The sequence below is a fragment of the Amyelois transitella genome, chromosome 21 (genome assembly GCF_032362555.1).
Source record: "Amyelois transitella isolate CPQ chromosome 21, ilAmyTran1.1, whole genome shotgun sequence".
Lineage (NCBI taxonomy): Eukaryota > Metazoa > Arthropoda > Insecta > Lepidoptera > Pyralidae > Amyelois > Amyelois transitella.
The window spans coordinates 8,498,940-8,519,073 of record NC_083524.1 but is presented as its reverse complement, the minus strand read 5'-3'; the positions used below and the strand labels follow the sequence as shown (position 1 = coordinate 8,519,073).

The window sequence follows — 20,134 nt, the reverse complement described above, 5'->3', positions numbered from 1 at the left end:
ATGGCGGCACATAATACGTGGCAGTTACGCGAACGTGACGTGTGATGACGTCACGGGCTGTGACAGGTTGCTTTGACGGTGCTTGTCCATATTGATACTAAATATTGTCATTTTAACCATTTATTTTAATTTTGACATATCATTTAGTTGTTGTACTAATCCTACTTACTATTATAAAGGCGAAAGTTTGTATGGATGTATGGATGTTTGTTACTCTTTCACGCAAAAACTACTGAACCGATTACCATGAAATTTGGTATGTAGGTAGCTGAAGACCCAGAATAACACATAGGCTAATTTTTATCCCAGAGTTCCCGCGGGATTGATAGGGTTTCCATGCGGACGAAGTCGCGGGCGGCCTCTAGTACATACATATGTATATACATACATATGGTCACGTCTATATCCCTTGCGTGGTAGGCAGAGCCAACAGTCTTGAAAAGCCTGAATAGCCACGTTCAGCTATTTGGCTTAATGATAGAATTGAGATTCAAATAGTGACAGGTTGCTAGCCCATCGCCTAAAAGAAGCATCCCAAGTTTGTGAGCCTATCCCTTAGTTGCCTTTTACGACATCCTCATGGCAACGAGATGGAGTGGTCCTATTCTTTTTTTTATTAGTGCCGGGAACCGCACGGCACACGGAGTCGTAATTTTATCATTTTTTTTTTAGAAATTAAGTCACTTCCTATTTGTCTTTGGGTAACGCACATCACTGCTCTTTAGGGAAACCCAGAAACAATCGATGACCATATAAACCAGTCAGCTAACCCACGCAGACCAGAGACAAACTGATTTAAAGTATCGCCCACTACACATTCCCGATCGAAAATAATCTCTTTCAACAAAACTCATTCAAAACGGAGTCATGTGATCAGGAGCTTAAGTGCCAAATGGAAGGCTGAGGTGTGGTCTTCTCGGGCTACTTCTGTTATGTCTGGCTGTGAACGTTAATTCTATACATACATACATATGGTCACGTCTATATCCCTTGCGGTGTAGACAGAGCCAACAGTCTTGAAAAGACTGAATGGCCACGTTCAGCTATTTGGCTTAACGATAGAATTGAAATTCAACTAGTGACAGGTTGCTAGCCCATCGCCTAAAAAGAATCCCAAGTTTGTAAGCCTATCCCTTAGTCGCGTTTTACGACATCCATGGGAAAGAGATGGAGTGGTTCTATTCTTTTTTGTATTGGAGCCGGGAGCCACACGGCACAAATTCTATCATTAAGCCAAATAGCTGAACGTGGCCATTCAGTATTTTCAAGACTGTTGGCTCTGTCTACCCCGCAAGGGATATAGACGTGACCATATGTATGTGAACGTAAACATATTGCTGTCTCACTTTTTTGCATACTCATAAGATGAAATAAGCTGAACATCTCTTTTGTCCCCTTAGAGCAGTGTAGCGAGAAATATTTGTACACCACATTTTAATTTGTATACATACATGCATACATATGGTCACGTCTATATCCCTTGTGGGGAAGACAGAGTCAATAGTCTTGAAAAGACTGATAGGCTCAGCTATTTGTCTTAATGATAGAATTGAGATTGGTTGCTAGCCCGTCGCCTAAAAAAAGAATCCCAAGTTTGTAAGCCTATCCCTTAGTCGCCTTTTACGACATCCACAGGAAAGAGATGGAGTTTAATTTGTATGTAGAATATATTTCAGATAACCAAATTCAAATCAAAGCTATTGTTTACCCGTTATACGAGTACATATAAACAGAAATACTCTAAATCACATTTTTTGCTTGAATGAAGCGAAAGAATCATGGGATTCTTCTTCTTGATGCATGAATTTCAATTCCATCAGCCATACAGATGAATTTAGCCTTACCTTTTCAACACTATTGTCTCTGTCTACCCCGCAACGTATGTATAACCCGCCGCAATCAATTGCACTTTCTTGCAAAATGTCACACGTTTCCGAGATAAAGTCCGCGCGCGTGCTGGGCATTCCAACGCGCTATATATAGATACACGAGTTACGTTCCCGTCTGTGTGTGGTGTTAGTGTTGCTATGCTCTGTTTAGCGGGAATTCTCACGGCTAGTTTCCTTGTTCTCTTGTTATTATCCACTCGCTGACCCGGCAAACGCTGTTTTGCCAATTATTTTTATATATTAATTACGGAACCCTATTTTTTTTTTCCAAAATAACTTATAGTCTATGTTACTCGTGGATAATGTAGCTTTCGAATGGTGAAAGAATTTTTAAAATCGGTCCATTAGTTTTTGAGCCTATTCATTACAAGCAAACAAACAAAGTTTTCCTCTTTATAATATTAGTGTAGAAAAGGAATGTAAGATGGGTTGGTTCTGCACATTTCGGTGTCCGAAACAATGTTTTTGACTTGCTGAGCTGAGTGGTCGCTAGGCAGGCCTGTAAAATCTAGTTAAATCCTTAGCATAAGAAATAAATTATTTAGATATCTATTTAAATTTTATGCAAGTAAAATTGCTATTTGGTTCCCGGCACAAATAGAAAAAAGAATGGGACTACTCCGTGTCTTTCTCGTGGATGTCGTAAAAGGCGACTAAGGGATTGTCTTATAAACTTGGGATTCTTCTTTTAGGCGATGGGCTAGCAACCTGTCACTATTTGAATCTCAATTCTATCATTAAGCCGAACAGCTGAACGTGGCCTTTCAATCTTTTGAAGACTGACAAGCTCTGTCTATCCCACAAGGGATATAGACGAGATGATATGCATGTATGTAAAATGTACAACAGTGTATTCTCTGCCAGTCAAACTTTTGGATCAAACTGAGATGGATGTACGTGTGTAATACATACATACATACATAAAATCACGCCTCTTTCCCGGAAGGGTAGGCAGAGACTACCTCTTTCCACATGCCACGATCTCTGCATACTTCCTTCGCTTCATCCACATTCATAACTCTTTTCATGCAAGCTCGGCGTGTGTTATTATCTACATACTATATTTTAACAAAATCAAAGCTTAGAAGCAATCAAATGTAAATGCACTCCAAAAAAACACTATAACAAGCTAGAGATTGACCTTGAATCCCAAACCACGAACGCAATGAAAGTTAACTCATCACATGAAAAATTACCCTTCACAAATCTCTTATTATTAGCATTACTAATTGTCGATATGAATGCACGATATCAAGGCAATTAAAACCCACTAAAACTGAGAGATGACATAAAGACCATGGCAGCAGACCAATTGCTGAGCTGAGTGGTCGCCAGGCAGGCGTGGGAGAAAGATGGTATCTAGATGAAATACCGGTTGCATATCAAATTGGTAATGCAGAACGGGCAAATGTGGATGCGCCATTGCGCATTTTTGGCGACGTTACATGTATACATACATACATATGGTCACGTGTTTATCCCTTACGGGGTAGACAGAGCCTTCTTGAAAAGACTGATAGGCCACGTTCAGCTGTTTGGCTCAATGATAGAATTGAGATTCAAATAGTGACGGGTTGCTAGCCCATCGCCTAAAAGAAGAATCCCAAGTTTACAAGCCTTTCCCTTAGTCGCCTTTTACGACATCCATGGGAACGAGATGGAGTGGTCCTATTCTTTTTTTCTTATTGGTGCCGGGAACCACACGGCACTCGTTTCCTAGTTCTCTGTTTATTATCCAAAAGGAATGTAAGATGGGTTGGTTCTGCACATTTCGGTGTCCGATACAATGTTGTTGACTCGCGGGTTTTGGGGTTTATCGACATTCATACATTTCTGATCAGCATTGCTTGCGCGACGCTGTTTTTATCGCGCGATTGAAACGTCGTGTCGTTTAGTTAGTCCCGTCTCATGAGAATGAATTAAATCATCATTGGAATATATCCTACTAATATTATAAATGCGAAAGTTTGTATGTCAGGATGTCAGTATGGATGTTTGTTACTCTTTCACGCAAAAACTACTGCACATATTACGATGAAATTTGGTATGTGGGTACCTAAGGACCCAGAATAACACTTAGGCTACATTGTATGTAAAATGTACAACAGGTGGACTTTATGCTATAAGGTATTCTCTGCCAGTCAAACTTTTGGATCAAACTGAGATGGATGTACGTGTGTATACACCTCTTTCCCGGAAGGGTAGGCAGAGACTACCTCTTTCCACATGCCACGATCTCTGCATACTTCCTTCGCTTCATCCACATTCATAACTCTTTTCATGCAAGCTCGGCGTGTGTTATTATCTACATACTATATTTTAACAAAATCTAAGCTTACAAGCAATCAAATGTAAATGCACTTCCAAAAAACACTATAACAAGCTAGAGATTGACCTTGAATCCCAAACCACGAACGCAATGAAAGTTAACTCATCACATGAAAAATTACCCTTCACAAATCTCTTATTATTAGCATTACTAATTGTCGATTTGAATGCACGATATCAAGGCAATTAAAACCCACTAAACCTGAGAGATGACATATAGACCATGGCAGCAGACCAATTGCTGAGCTGAGTGGTCGCCAGGCAGGCGTGGGAGAAAGATGGTATCTAGATGAAATACCGGTTGCATATCAAATTGGTAATGCAGAACGGGTAAATGTGGATGCGCCATTGCGTATTTTTAGCGACGTTACATATATACATACATACATATGGTCACGTCTATATCCCTTGCGGGGTAGACAGAGTCAACAGTCTTGAAAAGACTGAATGGCCACGTTCAGCTATTTGGCTTAATGATACAATTGAGATTCAAATAGTGACAGGTTGCTAGCCCATCGCCTAAAAAAAAGAATTCCAAGTTTGTAAGCCTATCCCTTAGTCGCCTTTTACGACATCCATGGGAAAGAGATGGAGTGGTCCTATTCTTGTTTGTATTTGTGCCGGGAACCACACGGCAAAAGAAAGATGGTATCTAGATGAAATACCGGTTGTTTATCAAATTGGTATTGCAGAACGGGTAAATGTGGATGAGCCATTGCACATTTGTGGCGACGTTACGTGTATACATACATACATATGGTCACGTCTTTATCCCTTACGGGGTAGACAGAGCCTTCTTCGTCAATATTCCATGAAAGTCACGTTTCGACGTTGAATCAAAAAACATCTCTTTCCCATGGATGTCATTAAAGGCGACTAAGGGATTGGCTGATAAACTTGGGATTTTTCTTTTAGGCAATGGGCTAGCAACCTGTCACTTTTTGAATCTCAATTCTATCATATAGCCCAACACTTGAACGTGGCCTTTCAGACTTTTTAAGACTGTTGGCTCTGTCTACCCCAAAAGGGATATAGACGTGATATCGTGTTATCAAAATTGTCAGTATTTACAGCTTCATTGACACAACAATATATTTGATCTAGTGGGGCCATATTTGGGAAAATCCGCTTTTTACTTGTTCACCTAAACAATTTGTCTTCAATTTAGCGTTCGATAATTTCGGGATGACCCGCGCGAACCTCATCAAGTTCACGTTTCTAGATTTGTTTACTACGAACTAGTGTTTTGTTTCTTTTTTTTCTCATAAAAGAAAGTTACTTCTTTGGTTTTTCGGATGTCATTCGAAACAGTTACCAAGAAACACCGGACTGAGCTCGGGCGTTCAGGTACTGCTTACAATACGTGGGTGTACCCTATGCCTATTCATCTCTGTACTAAGCGTTTGCCAGTTTGTAGCAAACGTTATATGCGTGCTAGAGCTGTCAAATAAATCTTTATTAACATAATTACTGCGCAAGCGACACCGTTTCAAATGGCGCCGGCCGTTTCGCTTATTTAATTCGCTGTCCAGCTTGTCAACGTGTATTAACGTTGATTCGTTCAGCCTTCTTAGCATTATACATACATACATACATATAATCACGTCTATATCCCTTGCGGGGTAGACAGAGCCAACAGTCTTGAAAAGACTGTTGGCTCTGTCTACCTTTTTAACAATGGGCTAGCAACCTGTCACTATCTGAATCTCAAATCCATCATTAAGCCAAATAGCTGAACGTGGCCATTCAGTCTTTTCAAGACCGTTGGCTCTGTCTACCCCGCAAGGGATATAGACGTGACCATATGTATGTATGTATGAGTATGTAAATTTTGGCACAAAATTGAAATTTCTGGCCTGGTTGAACCCGGCTATCACAACAAGTGTCGGGTTCCGCACTCCGGTAGCACTGTATGTTTGTTTGTAAACGGTTTTTTTTTACATCTTGTAACCGGTTTTTTGTACTTTTGACCACTGAACTCGCACGCAATACGCACGTGTAGGATTACTTAAAATAGAATCCCAATTTTGTAAGCCTATCCCTTAGTCGCCTTTTACGACATCCATGGGAAAGGGATGGAGTGGTCCTATTCTTTTTTCATTGGTGCCGGGAACCACAAGGCCATGGTCATGGTCTTCGCATAAATGATCTGCCAGCGTCGACAGGCTACGAAAAAGCACAATAATCATGTCGCCTCTATTTAAATAGTGAAAATTAATTAATACAATCTAGTACACGCCATGTGTTTTCCGGAACTTCAGGATAGAACCATTCATATGTCTTTTTCATCGATGTCGTAAAAGGCAACTAAAGGCATATACTTACTTATAAACTTAAGATTTCTCTTGAAGGCGATGGGCTAGCAATCTGTCACTATTTGAATGTCAATTCCATCATGAAGCCATACAGCTGAACGTGGCTTTTAGTCTTTTTCGACTCTTGGCTCTGTCTACCCCGCATTTGATATAGACGTAACTATATTTTTTATATTATTATTAAGCCAAATAGCTGAACGAGGCCATTCAGTCTTTTCAAGACTGTTGGCTCTGTCTACCCCGCAGGGGATATAGACGTGACCTTATGTATGTATGTACAGTATGTATATTTATTATGTAGACCAAGCCAATAACAACCAATGAAGTGATCTTAACAAACACATCAGCTCTCTTTAAATTGTGAAAATTCATATAACCTGTTTGTTTAGAGAACACCCCCATCAGCGCCACTGCCAAGCCGAAGCGACGCGCGATCCTGCTGAAGAAGAAGGCGCTCACCACGGGCTTCTTCGAGCAGACCAGGAAAGACGACAAGGACAAAGGTATGATATACAAATTGTCTTCTATTACATACATACATACATAAAATCACGCCTTTGTCAATCGGTTTAAATTTTGTAACTGTATTGTTGGTGTAACTGTTGTAATAATTGTATATTGCAACGGCGGATTTATTTAATACATATATGTATATAGTCACGTCTATATCCCTTGCGAAGTAGACAGAGCCAACAGTCTTGAATTTTTCTTTTGAACAGTCTTAGATTAATTCCATGAACAGATCAGTTTCAGTCCACCGGCTTTTAGAAAGAAACTAAAAATAATTACGATAACGTAATACTTGGGCTTTTCCAACTAATTAAAGTATAATTTGAATCATAAGAATAGTATAAAAATTATTATGTTTTATGTGTCATCTTTAACGCGTTTTGTAAAAAAATTTTATATAAACATATAAAATTTTTTTATAAACTTAAGAATTTTTTTTAATAAATGTACAAATTACTTTTCAAAATCTTTATTTAAGTTTTATAGGAGCAATCAAATTATCTATGCTTTATCGAAATTTCGTTGAAATACATACATTATACTCACGTATATCATTCGCGAAAAGGTCCTTACTTATTAATAAAATGCATGAGTTATATGCTCACCCTCAAATGATTATCACCAAATTCAAATTCAAAACTATTATTCATTATAATGGGACACCTGAATATCACAATTGTCATATCTTTTGGTTTCACAACATTGGTTGACGTCAAATAAAATACTTAAAACAAAGTTGATTGCCGCGTCCAAAGCGTCAGTGCAGAAAAAGCGGTTACAAACTGCACTGCAGTTCACCTAAGCTACTATAACCTTAGAAATAAGGCGCCTGTTAAAATCCAATACTTACCAAATTTCATTTCCACCACACTAGGTGTTCCCCTAGTTTTAATTTTAAAATTCGAGCGGACGCAATATTGTAAGCTAAATACTATAATTGTTTCCTTATTATTAAGCTAAATAACTATACTAGCGATAATGTCGATAATATTCGAAGTCCGACTCGGTCACAATTGGCAGACTATGCTATTAGTCATGCGGTTGACGTGTTCTCACAGACACGTATTTATTGCACCATACCGATGACCGTCTGCAAACCACATTTAACGCGTCTTGCGATTGATACTGATAATTTTCCCGCTACAAAAGGTTATATATATTTTACTGTTTATACATACGAACGTGTGCCGTGTGGTTCCCGGCACCAATACAAAAAAGAATAGGACCACTTCATCTCTTTCCCACGGATGTCGTAAAAGGCGACTATGGGGTAGGCTTATAAACTTGGGATTCTTCTTTTAGGCGATGGGCTAGCAGCCTGTCACTATTTGAATCTCAATCCTATCTTAAAGCCTGTAGGCTCTGTCTACCCCGCAAGGGATATAGACGTGATTATATGTAAGTATGTATGTATTACGCCTCTTTCCTGAAGGAGTAGGCAGAGACTATGTTTTTCTTACTTCTCGGAAGTCTCCAAAGAAGTATCTTTAGCTTAATCCACATCGATAATTCTCTTCGTGCAAACTCGTCCGTTTCGGGAACTCTAAAGCTCTAAAGTGGACATTTCACCAGGATGTCCTTTATTTTTAACACTAAAACCGCGGCTTCACGTGGTGAAACTAACCTTAGATTTTAACGTCTAAAAACATGTTCGAACTTCTTCTAACTCTTGTCGGCAGAGTTAAGTGGAGCGTCTTCCATTCATCTCTTTTCTATGTTACTTTTTTTGTTGGTTGGTATGTTGTAACGTTTACTCTTTGCTTTATTTGATCAACATATTTATTCTATATCTTTCTCTTCCTCTCTTTTCATCAATATTCTACTAAAGAAGTTTAAAAAAATCATCATGTCGGATTAAACGGCCTATCATTTTCCCTCTCCTATTTCTTATCGTTTTTGAAATAGTTCTTTCTTCTCTTACTCTGAATAACACTTTTTCGTTTGTGATGAATTTAATGTGATGAATGAATTTGAATGGAAGAACCATTCAACTTATTTTCCCAATTATTCTACATTTTCGAACATTTCAGACTTAAAATGTAAAACATTGCAGATGTGGTACTATTTTCTTTTATCACAATTTTAAATCCATCATTAATTATCACTAGCATTAAATCTTCTGAAAGTTAACCTGTCAACTGGTAGATAATTAATACATCACACTGATTTTTAGTAGACTATTATTGCGGTCGGAATTAGTCTGTTTTTCCACCAAAGATAAGCTTTACTAACCTTTGTTTTGCAGTCACTCAAAAATATACACACATACTACGTCTTTATTCCTTACGGGATAAACAGAGCTAACAGTCTCGCAAAGAGCGAAATTCTACGTTTAGCTATATGGCTTATTGATTTGGATTTGAGATTAAAAAAAGACTGGCTGCTAGCCCATCGTCTAAAAGATTATTAGTTAATTAACCTAACCTATTTTTGATGCATAAATACTCGTTTTTTTAAATTATTGTTTTAGCCTTTTGGTCATCTCCTACGACGACATTTTGAGTTCAGTCTTCGTGGTTTGAAATCAGCCCGTGCAGCATGACCCGCGACGACGCCGTTTTTATCGCGCGTAAAACTATTGCTGTTTCGCTTTTTACTATGACATGAAACGAGACAGTGATACTTTTACGCGAGTTAACTGCGTCTCGCGTGTCATGCCAAGGAGTTCAGGTCTAGAATAAAAATCCTAGAATAAAAAAGGTGCAAATAAATGTAAAACGATTTGCGTTCTTTTTGTTTGACAAGCGATAAATAAGATTCCTGTATATCTTAACAAATATACCGCTGACAGCTGGATAAAACTGGAATAATATTTTTCATTGCAACATGAAAATCATTTTATTGTTTGCAAGATAACAATAAATATAAGCGTAATCTAGATTCTAGACTATGTTGCCGATTGCTTTGCAGACATGTTTATGAGATATGGTGATGATAAATTACTAGTGTTAAATATTTTAAACCTATTTTATTAATTGTTGTTGTGTGGTTTCCGGTATATAATAATTGAAACCACTCCATCTCTTTCTCATGGATGTCGTAAAAGGCAACTAAGGGAAATGCTAATAAGCTTGAGATTTTACTTGTAGGCGATGGGCTAGCAAACTATCACTATTTGAATCTCAATTCCATGATTAGTCCTACAGCTAAACGTGGCCTTTCAGTTTTTTTGAGACTGTTGACTCTATCTACTCCGCAAGGGACATATACGTGATTATATGTATGTTATAATTAGCTAAGTGTTGATAAAGAAAATAAAATATGCTGTGCAACGATCGAGCGAATGAAAAGATGCAATCACTGCCTATTCCTACCGGAATGAAGCGGAGTTATATGTAGTCATGTATCTTAAAGCCGACTGACTAACGCCACGAGAAAGAAGTAGTAGGTCTACTCGAAAAAACATAATGTTGCCAACTGCTTTTCTCTTAATAGATCTCTTAACAATCTCTTTAAAGTCCATCAATAGGAACGCTTTTATTAAGGGATTCCATTAGCCAATAGGCTACAACCTGTCGCTGACACTGTTCTGATTTCAATTTCAATCTCTTTCAGAATTTGGCATTAGGCTTAATGTTGAATTGAGTTCAATTAAATAGTGACATGTTATTTAAATGAAGAACCTAAGTTCAAAAGGCAAAAATTTCTAGCGTAAAATATGAAAAATAGTGAAGGCGCCACAACCGGTATACAGCGGGATAAAAATAGAGGCTGGGTGCGCGTGCGCAGAGTATCAGTCATCGCGCGCCGATATATTGTTCTGTGCACGACCAACGTAAACACACATTTTTGATGGCCACGCCGCTTTTTATTACAATTTTTGGAGGTCCTTAATATACTTACATATATATATTATGTCATGTTTTTATCTCTTAGAACCGCAAATGTGCCTGAATAAAAAAGTGTGATGCGCAGATAGGCTTAGGTTCAAATTTTACCCCGGCTACAATGACTCTTTTCTGAGTCATGTACATTAGTTTCAGTGCTAACGGACTCTAAAGAGGATGAAACCTCTAAACTCAGAAATTAACTTTCGCATTTATAGTATTAGTTAGGATTGGTCAATAGATTCATCACCAACATGCATACATACATATATTCACGTTTTTATGCCTTGCGGGGTAGACAGAGCCAACAGTCTTTAAAAGACTGATAGGCCACGTTCATATTACCTACGCCAACGAGTATACGTATTTGATTTTCAAGGGACCTGACAACAAACTAATACCAATACCGTTGTTTACCGAAACTTACGAACATTGCATACATTGTGGCGCACGTTCACATACTATGTTAATTATAATTTTATTGTTTACATTGAACTTGCGCCAACTATATATTTTGTGAAAGTATTTCCTTAAGCAAAAAATTAGGTCACGGCATTAAATTTTATCAATCATGAATCGGGTTAACACAAACATATATTACCTACGTCTTTATAAATTACGGGGGAGACAAAATTCTTCTTTTAATCAATATGCCAACTTTCAATTTCATTAAGAAACCTTCCAATTGGAAGTTTTTGGCTCGACTACACTCTGGTAGGATAATGTATGTATACAACCGTGTACAGTAGGCCACGTTGATATGTATACCTTTTACTTCAGTACCTTTGCATGTGGCCCACTGTACATATTCTTGCAATATTGGAAACATTGTTCTACTTACACTACACCCAGCGTTATTTACATATGTCGACCGTGCAGTCTTCCGGGCACCAGCTATTTTCAAACTCGTTGTTAAATTAAATTATAGTCTCATAGCTTATATCTGCTGAGATTCAATGCCAAACGTGCTTCGCGTGTTTTATAAGATCTTTATTGGACTTGTGTAATTATTGGATGAGAATAGTCGGAGTTAATAAAGAAATTAAAATAAAAATATAAATAAAAGATTAAAATAATAAAAAGAAATATTTATAAGTACATACATCATAGTTATCTCAATCCATAGAAATCAGGATTATAAAGAGTTAAAGATTGTAGTAACTTTGTTTGTTTGTAGCCTGTCTCCCATTGGGGTAGGCAGAGTATGGATTTATGGATTAGCTACGATCCTCACAGACCTCTTCCGCTTCCTCCACAGTCGTTACTCTTTTCATGCATATTCGGTGATTACGGGTACTCCTAACATAACCCTTTTTTAAGATATTCGAAATTCAGTCTTTAAAAGTTAGACATGGCCGGCACTGTCACTTCAACAATCTCTCTTCAATTTCATGAATTTAATGTTCTATATTACCTCATCTGTTAGCATTCATACTAATGAATGTGACTAAAAAAGTCATTGTAACATTATGCAGTGGGATTTCAAATTTGATAAATATTCGATTCGAATAATTTACTGGACACAACGTAAAAAAGTAAATTTTGCGACAATGACGCGATTCTACTTATAAACATTCACCTTTGCTATTAAAGTGATAACTATAGCTCCGTCGAGACAATAATACGTTGGCCTTTACGAAACGACATCGGAACTTTTTGAATATAACTACTTTTTGAGCTATTCCGTAAAGAACGATTTGTTTTTTTATATACAAATATAATTAAAGGTGCTGCTTTAAGACATACTTATAAATGTGTGTTGTCTTGTCAGGTTTAGATGTAGGTGAATATAATTATTAAAAGCAGACTACGCCTACGTCCGTGGCATATAGATAACCTAATAAGTAATTCTAGCAGATATCTTTTTAACGGTGAAAGATTTTCATAATCGTTACTTAACGATCGTAGTAACTTTACTACGATCTTTACCTGTTTATAGTTTATGTATGATTGTGATAGAGAAATTCGAATAATAGTCATTTATTATTCTAATTTCTATGGTTTGAGATAACAATGATGGTTGTACTAATAAGAATTAATAAAAAAAATTAGTAATATATTTAAATTTACCCCTAGTCGACAGGAAAAATGGCGGAAATCTATATTTATTGTGTACCATATTCCATATCATTTTCTTCTTCCACCTCCTGGCGTAAATCCCGGAAATCCCTGAGGTGATCTTTATGACCATGATCCCGGATTGAGTAGGTCGTGTAATACACGAAGTGATTATTGTCTGACCTTGCAAAATTTGGTCATCGTAAAAGCACTAGATAATTATGCCTATTCCTTTTGTGATATTCATTAAAAAGATCAAAGAAGTAAAATAATATAAGTTTATAAAATGTTTGTAAAGGCTTCAGAAAAACTGAACCTGAAAATATTTCACCGTTAAAAAGATATCTGCTAGGGTGACTTATTAGCTTATCTATATACCATAGACGTAGGCGTAGTCTGCTTCTAATTTTATTCACCTACCATTTTAAAATTCTATTCACCAACATCTAAACCCGACAAGACCACACACATTTACAAGTATGTCTAAAAGCAGCACCTTTAATCCAAATCCGATGATAACTTTAGCCGGACACGAATAGCCTGACATAAATAGGTTGGCCTTTAGACAATTATGATTCTCGCCGAGGTGTGGACTGAGTATGCAAATGGGTTTGGTGTGATTTGATGTGTTGATTTAGTGTGAACTACACCAAGCTTTGGTTAAAGTCAGAGATCTTTGGGGAAAGAGGTCTTCCTGCACTTATGGTTCTAGTAGATTGATTTACAGTTAACGTGAAATCTGTATCATCGACGGTAATAATATTGGTATCAATTATATGAATTTAAGTACATACATATGGTCACGTCTATATCCCTTGCGGGGTAGACAGAGCCCACAGTCTTGAAAAGACTGAATGACCACGTTCAGCTATTTGGCTTAACGATAGAATTGAGATCAACTAGTGACAGGTTGCTAGCCCATCGCCTAAAAAAGAATCCCAAGTTTGTGAGCCTATCCCTTAGTCGCCTTTTACGACATCCATGGGAAAGTGATGGAGTGGTCTTATTCTTTTTTGTATTGGTGCGATAACCACACGGCACCAATACAAAATATGAATGAGAAAATGAATTTAAGTAACGCAGCACAAAATAAATTGGAAAAACGATAGAAAGCTATATTTAAAAACTACAGACATTTAAACGTCTGAATGCGTAGCCATGATCAAATTTGGGTTTGAGTTAGGTTCCCCTGAAGCTAGAGTTTCGTGAAAAACCTGATTTACTTAAATCCAGGATAAACATGGTCACTGGGCACTTTTTCAGAGAGGTGAGGATGCAACCGGGCCTAGCGCTAGCAAAATAATGAAGGTCCAATCCCGGATCAGTATTACAGCGATAGATAGCAAATTTAGTGTCCACCTTTTTTATAATCAACAAATTGGGATTTTAAAGTAAATCTAAATGTTTAAAACAAGTGCAGGGCAACATGATCATGGAATCATCTATATTCTGAAACTGTTAGAATTAAGTCCTTAATTGATCAAATTAAGAACGTCCTGGTAAAGGGTCAGGTCAAAAGTACCCGAAACCGCCGAGCTTGCATGAAGAGAGTTATGAATGTGGATGAAGCGAAGGAAGTATGCAGAGATCGTGGCAAGTGGAAAGAGGTAGTCTCTGCCTACCCCTCCGGGAAAGAGGCGTGATTTTATGTATGTATGTTGTGAATTTTACATTTTTGTACGTGGTTTTGAGTCTTGTTCAAGAGATATTTATTCTGTTTTAGACACTCCTGGCGCAGTGTTCGGTGTTCCCCTGACGCAGTGCGTGGAAGCAGAGAAGGCGCTCCGGAGACAGCAGCTCCTGGGCTCCAGGGCTTCGCTGGCGTCCCTCAGCGCGTTAGAGAAAGGGGATGATGTGAGTTTAATATTGTAGTAACTATAGGGAATGACTTAAGAAAGGAAGTGGCTGATTTTGAAAATATGACCAAAAGGGTTAAATTTTGATAGCATTAAATTCAAAAGTTTACAAAATTTGAAACCTTTTTCTACATAGATATACTTATACCTTATTGCCTAAAAAATAGAGTTATAATGTTGAATATACAATGCGAATATGTGTAAATAAATGAAAACGTTGGAAGGGAAATGCCTAGATAAAGAAAGTACCTTGATCATAAGAGGTAAAGATCCCTGTATAGAAAAATAAGAGTTAATCTCTCAGATTTAAAACTGTGGTTTATCTAAAGACGAGCTAGAATTGATAAATGTGGTTGAAGCAAAAGAAGTCTGAATTATGGTGGCAAGTGGAAATAAGTAGTTCCTGCCTTAACTTCTGGGAAGAATCTTTAAGGTAGAGATGAAACTTCTAACAAAACTACTACATAAAAGATACAAAGAACTAATATGATCGAAACTAAAAACACTTCACATCAGCAAGCAGAATTACGCAATCAATTCACGAAACATAATTAAAGTCGCTAAAATAGAATCCAATATCTATCAATAGACGACGGCTTTGATGAATTAAAAAGATCCGACAATCGATGCATTTGACATCTATTTTCTGCCTGCACCTAGTCTACCCGTCTAGCTATATCAGACCAGTATCATTAGATCTGTCATCATCTTCTATTGATCCCCTCTTAGTAACAAAATTAAGTGGTTTGTGGGAGGGCGGGTAGGTCAATTATGAGTGGTTTTCGGTTGTAGCCGTTTGGCATTCACCATTTGAGCGCTCGGAAATAGTTTAGGTTTACAAGCCAAGCCACGTAATAGATGACGTGGCCTGCACCTGGGCCCATCAACATGCAACTGGGGTCTTGGGAGACTTTGTTGCAATTTTAAGCGACATTAAGGACGGAGGGAAAGGCATGGAACAATCAGGAACATTTATTGAAACAAACGCTGTGGATATACATACATACATACATAAAATCACGCCTCTTTCCCGGAGGGGTAGGCTACCTCTTTCGCTGTATGTATTACGGTGTAGATATTGATATGAATAAGCCAGCTGTCAGCGACATAATTTATAGTATATTTTTTTTAAAATAAACAGTTATCTTTCGCTTAATAAAACGTGGCAATCAAGATGGTAAAGGAATGTCGGATATGTCTACGCAATACTCAATAAATATTTCTAATAATAATTGGACTTTCGACTAAAGGTGCTCGTTGTTATCACAAAAAATGAAATTACTGTTAAAAAGAGTAAAACGAAAATGTAACAAAGTAAATAAATAATAGTTAATAGAGTAGTTTGGCTCACTTCATAAAACAAAGCATGGCTGTTTACGACGTCGTTCAGTGGACAATTTCTCGGAATCAGCGCGCGAACGGGCGACGTAAAATCATTCTGAATGGCTGGAAATTCCTTGGCTGGTTGGTTATGAAGTAATATTCCATGCTTCATTCTCATTCTTTGATTATTTGCAGTGAAACGAATAGTTGAACCCGACTTCTCTTTCTAAATACAACTCTTAACCAAGTAAGCCACTGAAAGGCTCCAAACTTTCTGACATAAAGTCACCCTCCTACCGATAATGATTTAGTAACGCACCGTGAAGACATAAATTTATGTATAATCACGCCTCTACCCGTAACGGGGTAGACAGAGCCAAAGACTGAAAGTATAAATTCAGCTCTATCGGTTCAATGATAGAATTGAAATTCAAATAGTGACAGGTTGTTAACCCCAGACTTTAAAGAAGAATCCCAAGTAAGCCTTTCCCTTGGTTGATTTTTGAATTGATTTTTAAAATCTGCATTATGAATAGGTACCGAAAGGATTTACCGAAAAAACTAGGTTATGACAATACATTTATTTGGAAATCTCTGCAGTAAATTCTTCAATTTCTTCATTCAATAGTTATTTTGGAATCTCTATATCACTACTATTTGGTTCCTTAGTAACTTTATAACAATCTACATTAATATTGCATACGTCTGTGCTAATTCTGTATGTATGTGTACTAGGCGTATTTATAATGTCACTTGCATTTTCCTCGTCTCTTAATTTCATTACTTCTGCATTAGTATCAGTCTTATCTAATTCAGTTTTATTTACATGTATACCTTCACGAGTATCTTTACTAGATTCATCTTTATCAACACTAGTATTTGTTTTAGTTTTATTCATATCTTTACCTATATTTCTATCTTTACTAGATACATCGCTATGAAGACTGGTATTTGTGTCAGTTTTATTCATACCTGTGCCTTTATATTTATCTTCACTAGATACATCGCTATCAAGACTCGTATTTGCTTCAGTTTTCTTCACATCTGTACTTTTATTTTCATCTATACTAGATTTATCGTTATCAAGGCTAATATCTGATTCAGTTTTCTTTATATCTATACCTTTATTGCCATCTTTACTAGGTTGATGTTTATTTAAACTCGCAGTTGTTTGAACTCTTCTAGTCACACGTAGTCGTCCATATTTGCTAATGTTATCATCTTTGTGATAATTATCATCACTTGACAATGGGTCACCTCTTTGCTTAACTTTTAATATTGCTCTATAACTGTTTACAACTATAAGGAAGTAGAATATACCTGGAAAATCATATTTATAATAAGAAAATTTACATTATAATTTACACTGTTCAGAGAATGCGGACATTATAACATTTTATTACTGAAAAGATAGTTTTAAATTAAATAATAAATATACCTAAATAAATATATACGGGACAGATTGCACTGATTGAGTTAGACTCGAAGTAAGTTCGAGACTTGTGTTAAGAGATACTAACTCAACGATACTATGTTTTATAATAAATACTTATATAGATAAACACCCAAGACCTAGGCCAATCAGAAAAAGTAGTTTTCTCATCATGCCCGCCTGGATTCGAACTCAGGACCTCCGGTAATACAGACAAGCGTACTACCGCTGCACCAGAGAGGCCGTCAAAGTCAACTTTAGATTGGATTAAAATCGCATCATCCGTAGGTCTTGATATCAAGTCATGAGCCACGAAGCAATTTAGAGATAGTGACAGGTTGCCAGATCATCACTCAAAAGATGAATCCTAAGGTTATATATTATACGACCCTCTGACTAATTAATCTGCACGAGAAGTATATTTTTGTTTCTAGACCAGCATATTAGCTTAATCAAGAACTAATTGCAGGAACAGAATCCTCTTCTGAATTCTGATGCGGTTAATGAAATTTATTTTAACAAGAAATTTTAACCATCGTTCAATAATCGCTGATAATTTTGGATTGGATGAAGATAGGTGTGGCATATGTTTTTTTTTTATATATATAAACGGGACAAATTACACAGATCGAGTTTGCCTCGAAGTAAGTTCGAGACTTGTGTGACTTATAGATAAGTAACGATACAATAATTCATAATAATTAAATACTTATACTTAATACGGCGGTCTTACCAATGTTGCATCAAGATAAAAATTTATTCAGATGAATGTGCTCATTACTAGTCGCCTTTTACGACATCCATGGGAAAGAGATGGAGTGGTTCTATTCTTTTTTTTCTATTGGTGCCGGAAACCACACGGTACTAAATAATAAATGCATGAAGAAGACATATTTTTAAATCAACGCTTGATTATTATTTACAAAATAAATAATAAATACTAAATATGTAAAACAAATAAATAAATAAAAAAAAACAATAACACTTACAAAATGAACATGAAATCTCCACAATAATGCATTTTATTGTTGGCCAAAATACAGACTGCCTACATTTGGGTATCGTCAACATAGCTATAATTACGACTGTTACACAAATTAGTTCTAAGGCCAAGGACACCGTGATGAAGTACAGGAATGTGGTGACTATTTTATTAGATTGTGAATTGTTCTGAAAAAAAAAATATTAAAAAAAAGAACAACGCACTTGTCATAATAACCTAACCCGCCGTTACTTAATTCTTGCTTTAGATATACTAAATATGTAGCTTTCTGTTCTTCATATAAAATTATTAAAAGAAGAATAGTTTTATTTTATTTGGAAAACATACAGTCATACATATATCTTGTACAAAACCTAATTTAGTTACTTTAGACCATGACCCACCAGTTAGTTCAGTTAATAGCAAAATGGACTTTATATCAAAGTATCTATATAGGTAGGCATTTGATTTTGTTTAAAATAACTCCAAAAACGAAAGACAATTTTAATGATAGTAGAGATGCATAGTTTTCCGAAAATTCCAACGAGATCTTGCATTGGGTAAGTCAGGTTTTAAGCATCTTTAGCCTTTATTTAATGTTGCTATTTATATATGGTAATTATGCTTTTAATCGGACGGCTTTTCTGTGACACCGAAGGTCCCGGGTTCTAATCCCGGCCAGGCATGATAAAAAAAGAATTTTCTGATTGGCCTAGGTCTTGAATGTTCATCTTTATAAGTATTTATTATAAAATACAGTATCGTTGAGTTAGTATCTCATAACACAAGTCTCGAATTTACTTCGAGGCTAAGTCAGTCTGTGTTATTTGTCCCGTATATATTTATTTATTTATATATTATATATAGTAATGGCTCACAATGAAAACGGCAACAATTAGTAATAAACTTGGTAAAAAACTCATGAACGAGCTAAAATATATAGTGTAAGCGAAGTAAGGCATAATGCCCCTGAAAAAGCACTCCTCATTGTATAAAGACAGCGTACATTCCACGTTAGACCAATCCTCACTGCTGAAGCTTACGTGGTACATACTGATCTGGAAAAAATGAAATAAAAACATTAGTGATATAAAAAGAATTTGGGAAAAGGAAAATGTATCAAGTAAGTTTAAGCTTTATTGTTCAATAAAGGAGCACATTCAATATATAAAAATCTCTTCCAGCCAACCTGACAATAAGAGGATCGCATACAAAATTTGACTCTTTTCAAGACTGTCTTCCCCGCAATAGATTTAGACGTGATTATATGTATAAAAAAAGTCCAGGAAATTATACCTGTGCTGGGAGCTCGGAGATTTTTGGGAATACTCTCGCAGCGTTAACAAAAGCTAATGAAATTTGCAATATCACCGATATGAATGCGAATACTTACAAACATAATGAATATTCCTATGAATACAACTCCCCATTTCAAGGGAAGACAGCAACAACACGTTTTAACATTGGGAAGTTTATCAAAAATCATTTTTTTAGTACTTATTCGGTAAGAGAGCTTAGAAAACGACAGATGATATTTTGTTGATAAATATATCTGTGATTGTTCTGACATAATTGAATTATGTCAAAAATTATAGTTTGGCGTTGTAGTTATGT

General features: G+C 36.5%; 1 protein-coding gene across 5 annotated transcripts in view; it reads left to right on the top strand.

Annotated features, from left to right (window-relative positions):
- The window catches only part of LOC106138876 (uncharacterized), a 51,496-nt gene that overhangs the window by 13,012 nt on the left and 18,350 nt on the right, over positions 1 to 20,134 (top strand). For all 5 annotated transcript variants that reach the window (XM_060950450.1, XM_060950448.1, XM_013340168.2 and 2 more), the window contains exons 3-4: positions 6,922 to 7,035; positions 14,651 to 14,781. In XM_060950450.1, the coding sequence (XP_060806433.1) occupies positions 6,922 to 7,035; positions 14,651 to 14,781 (245 nt within the window). The remainder of the gene's footprint in view (positions 1 to 6,921; positions 7,036 to 14,650; positions 14,782 to 20,134) is intronic.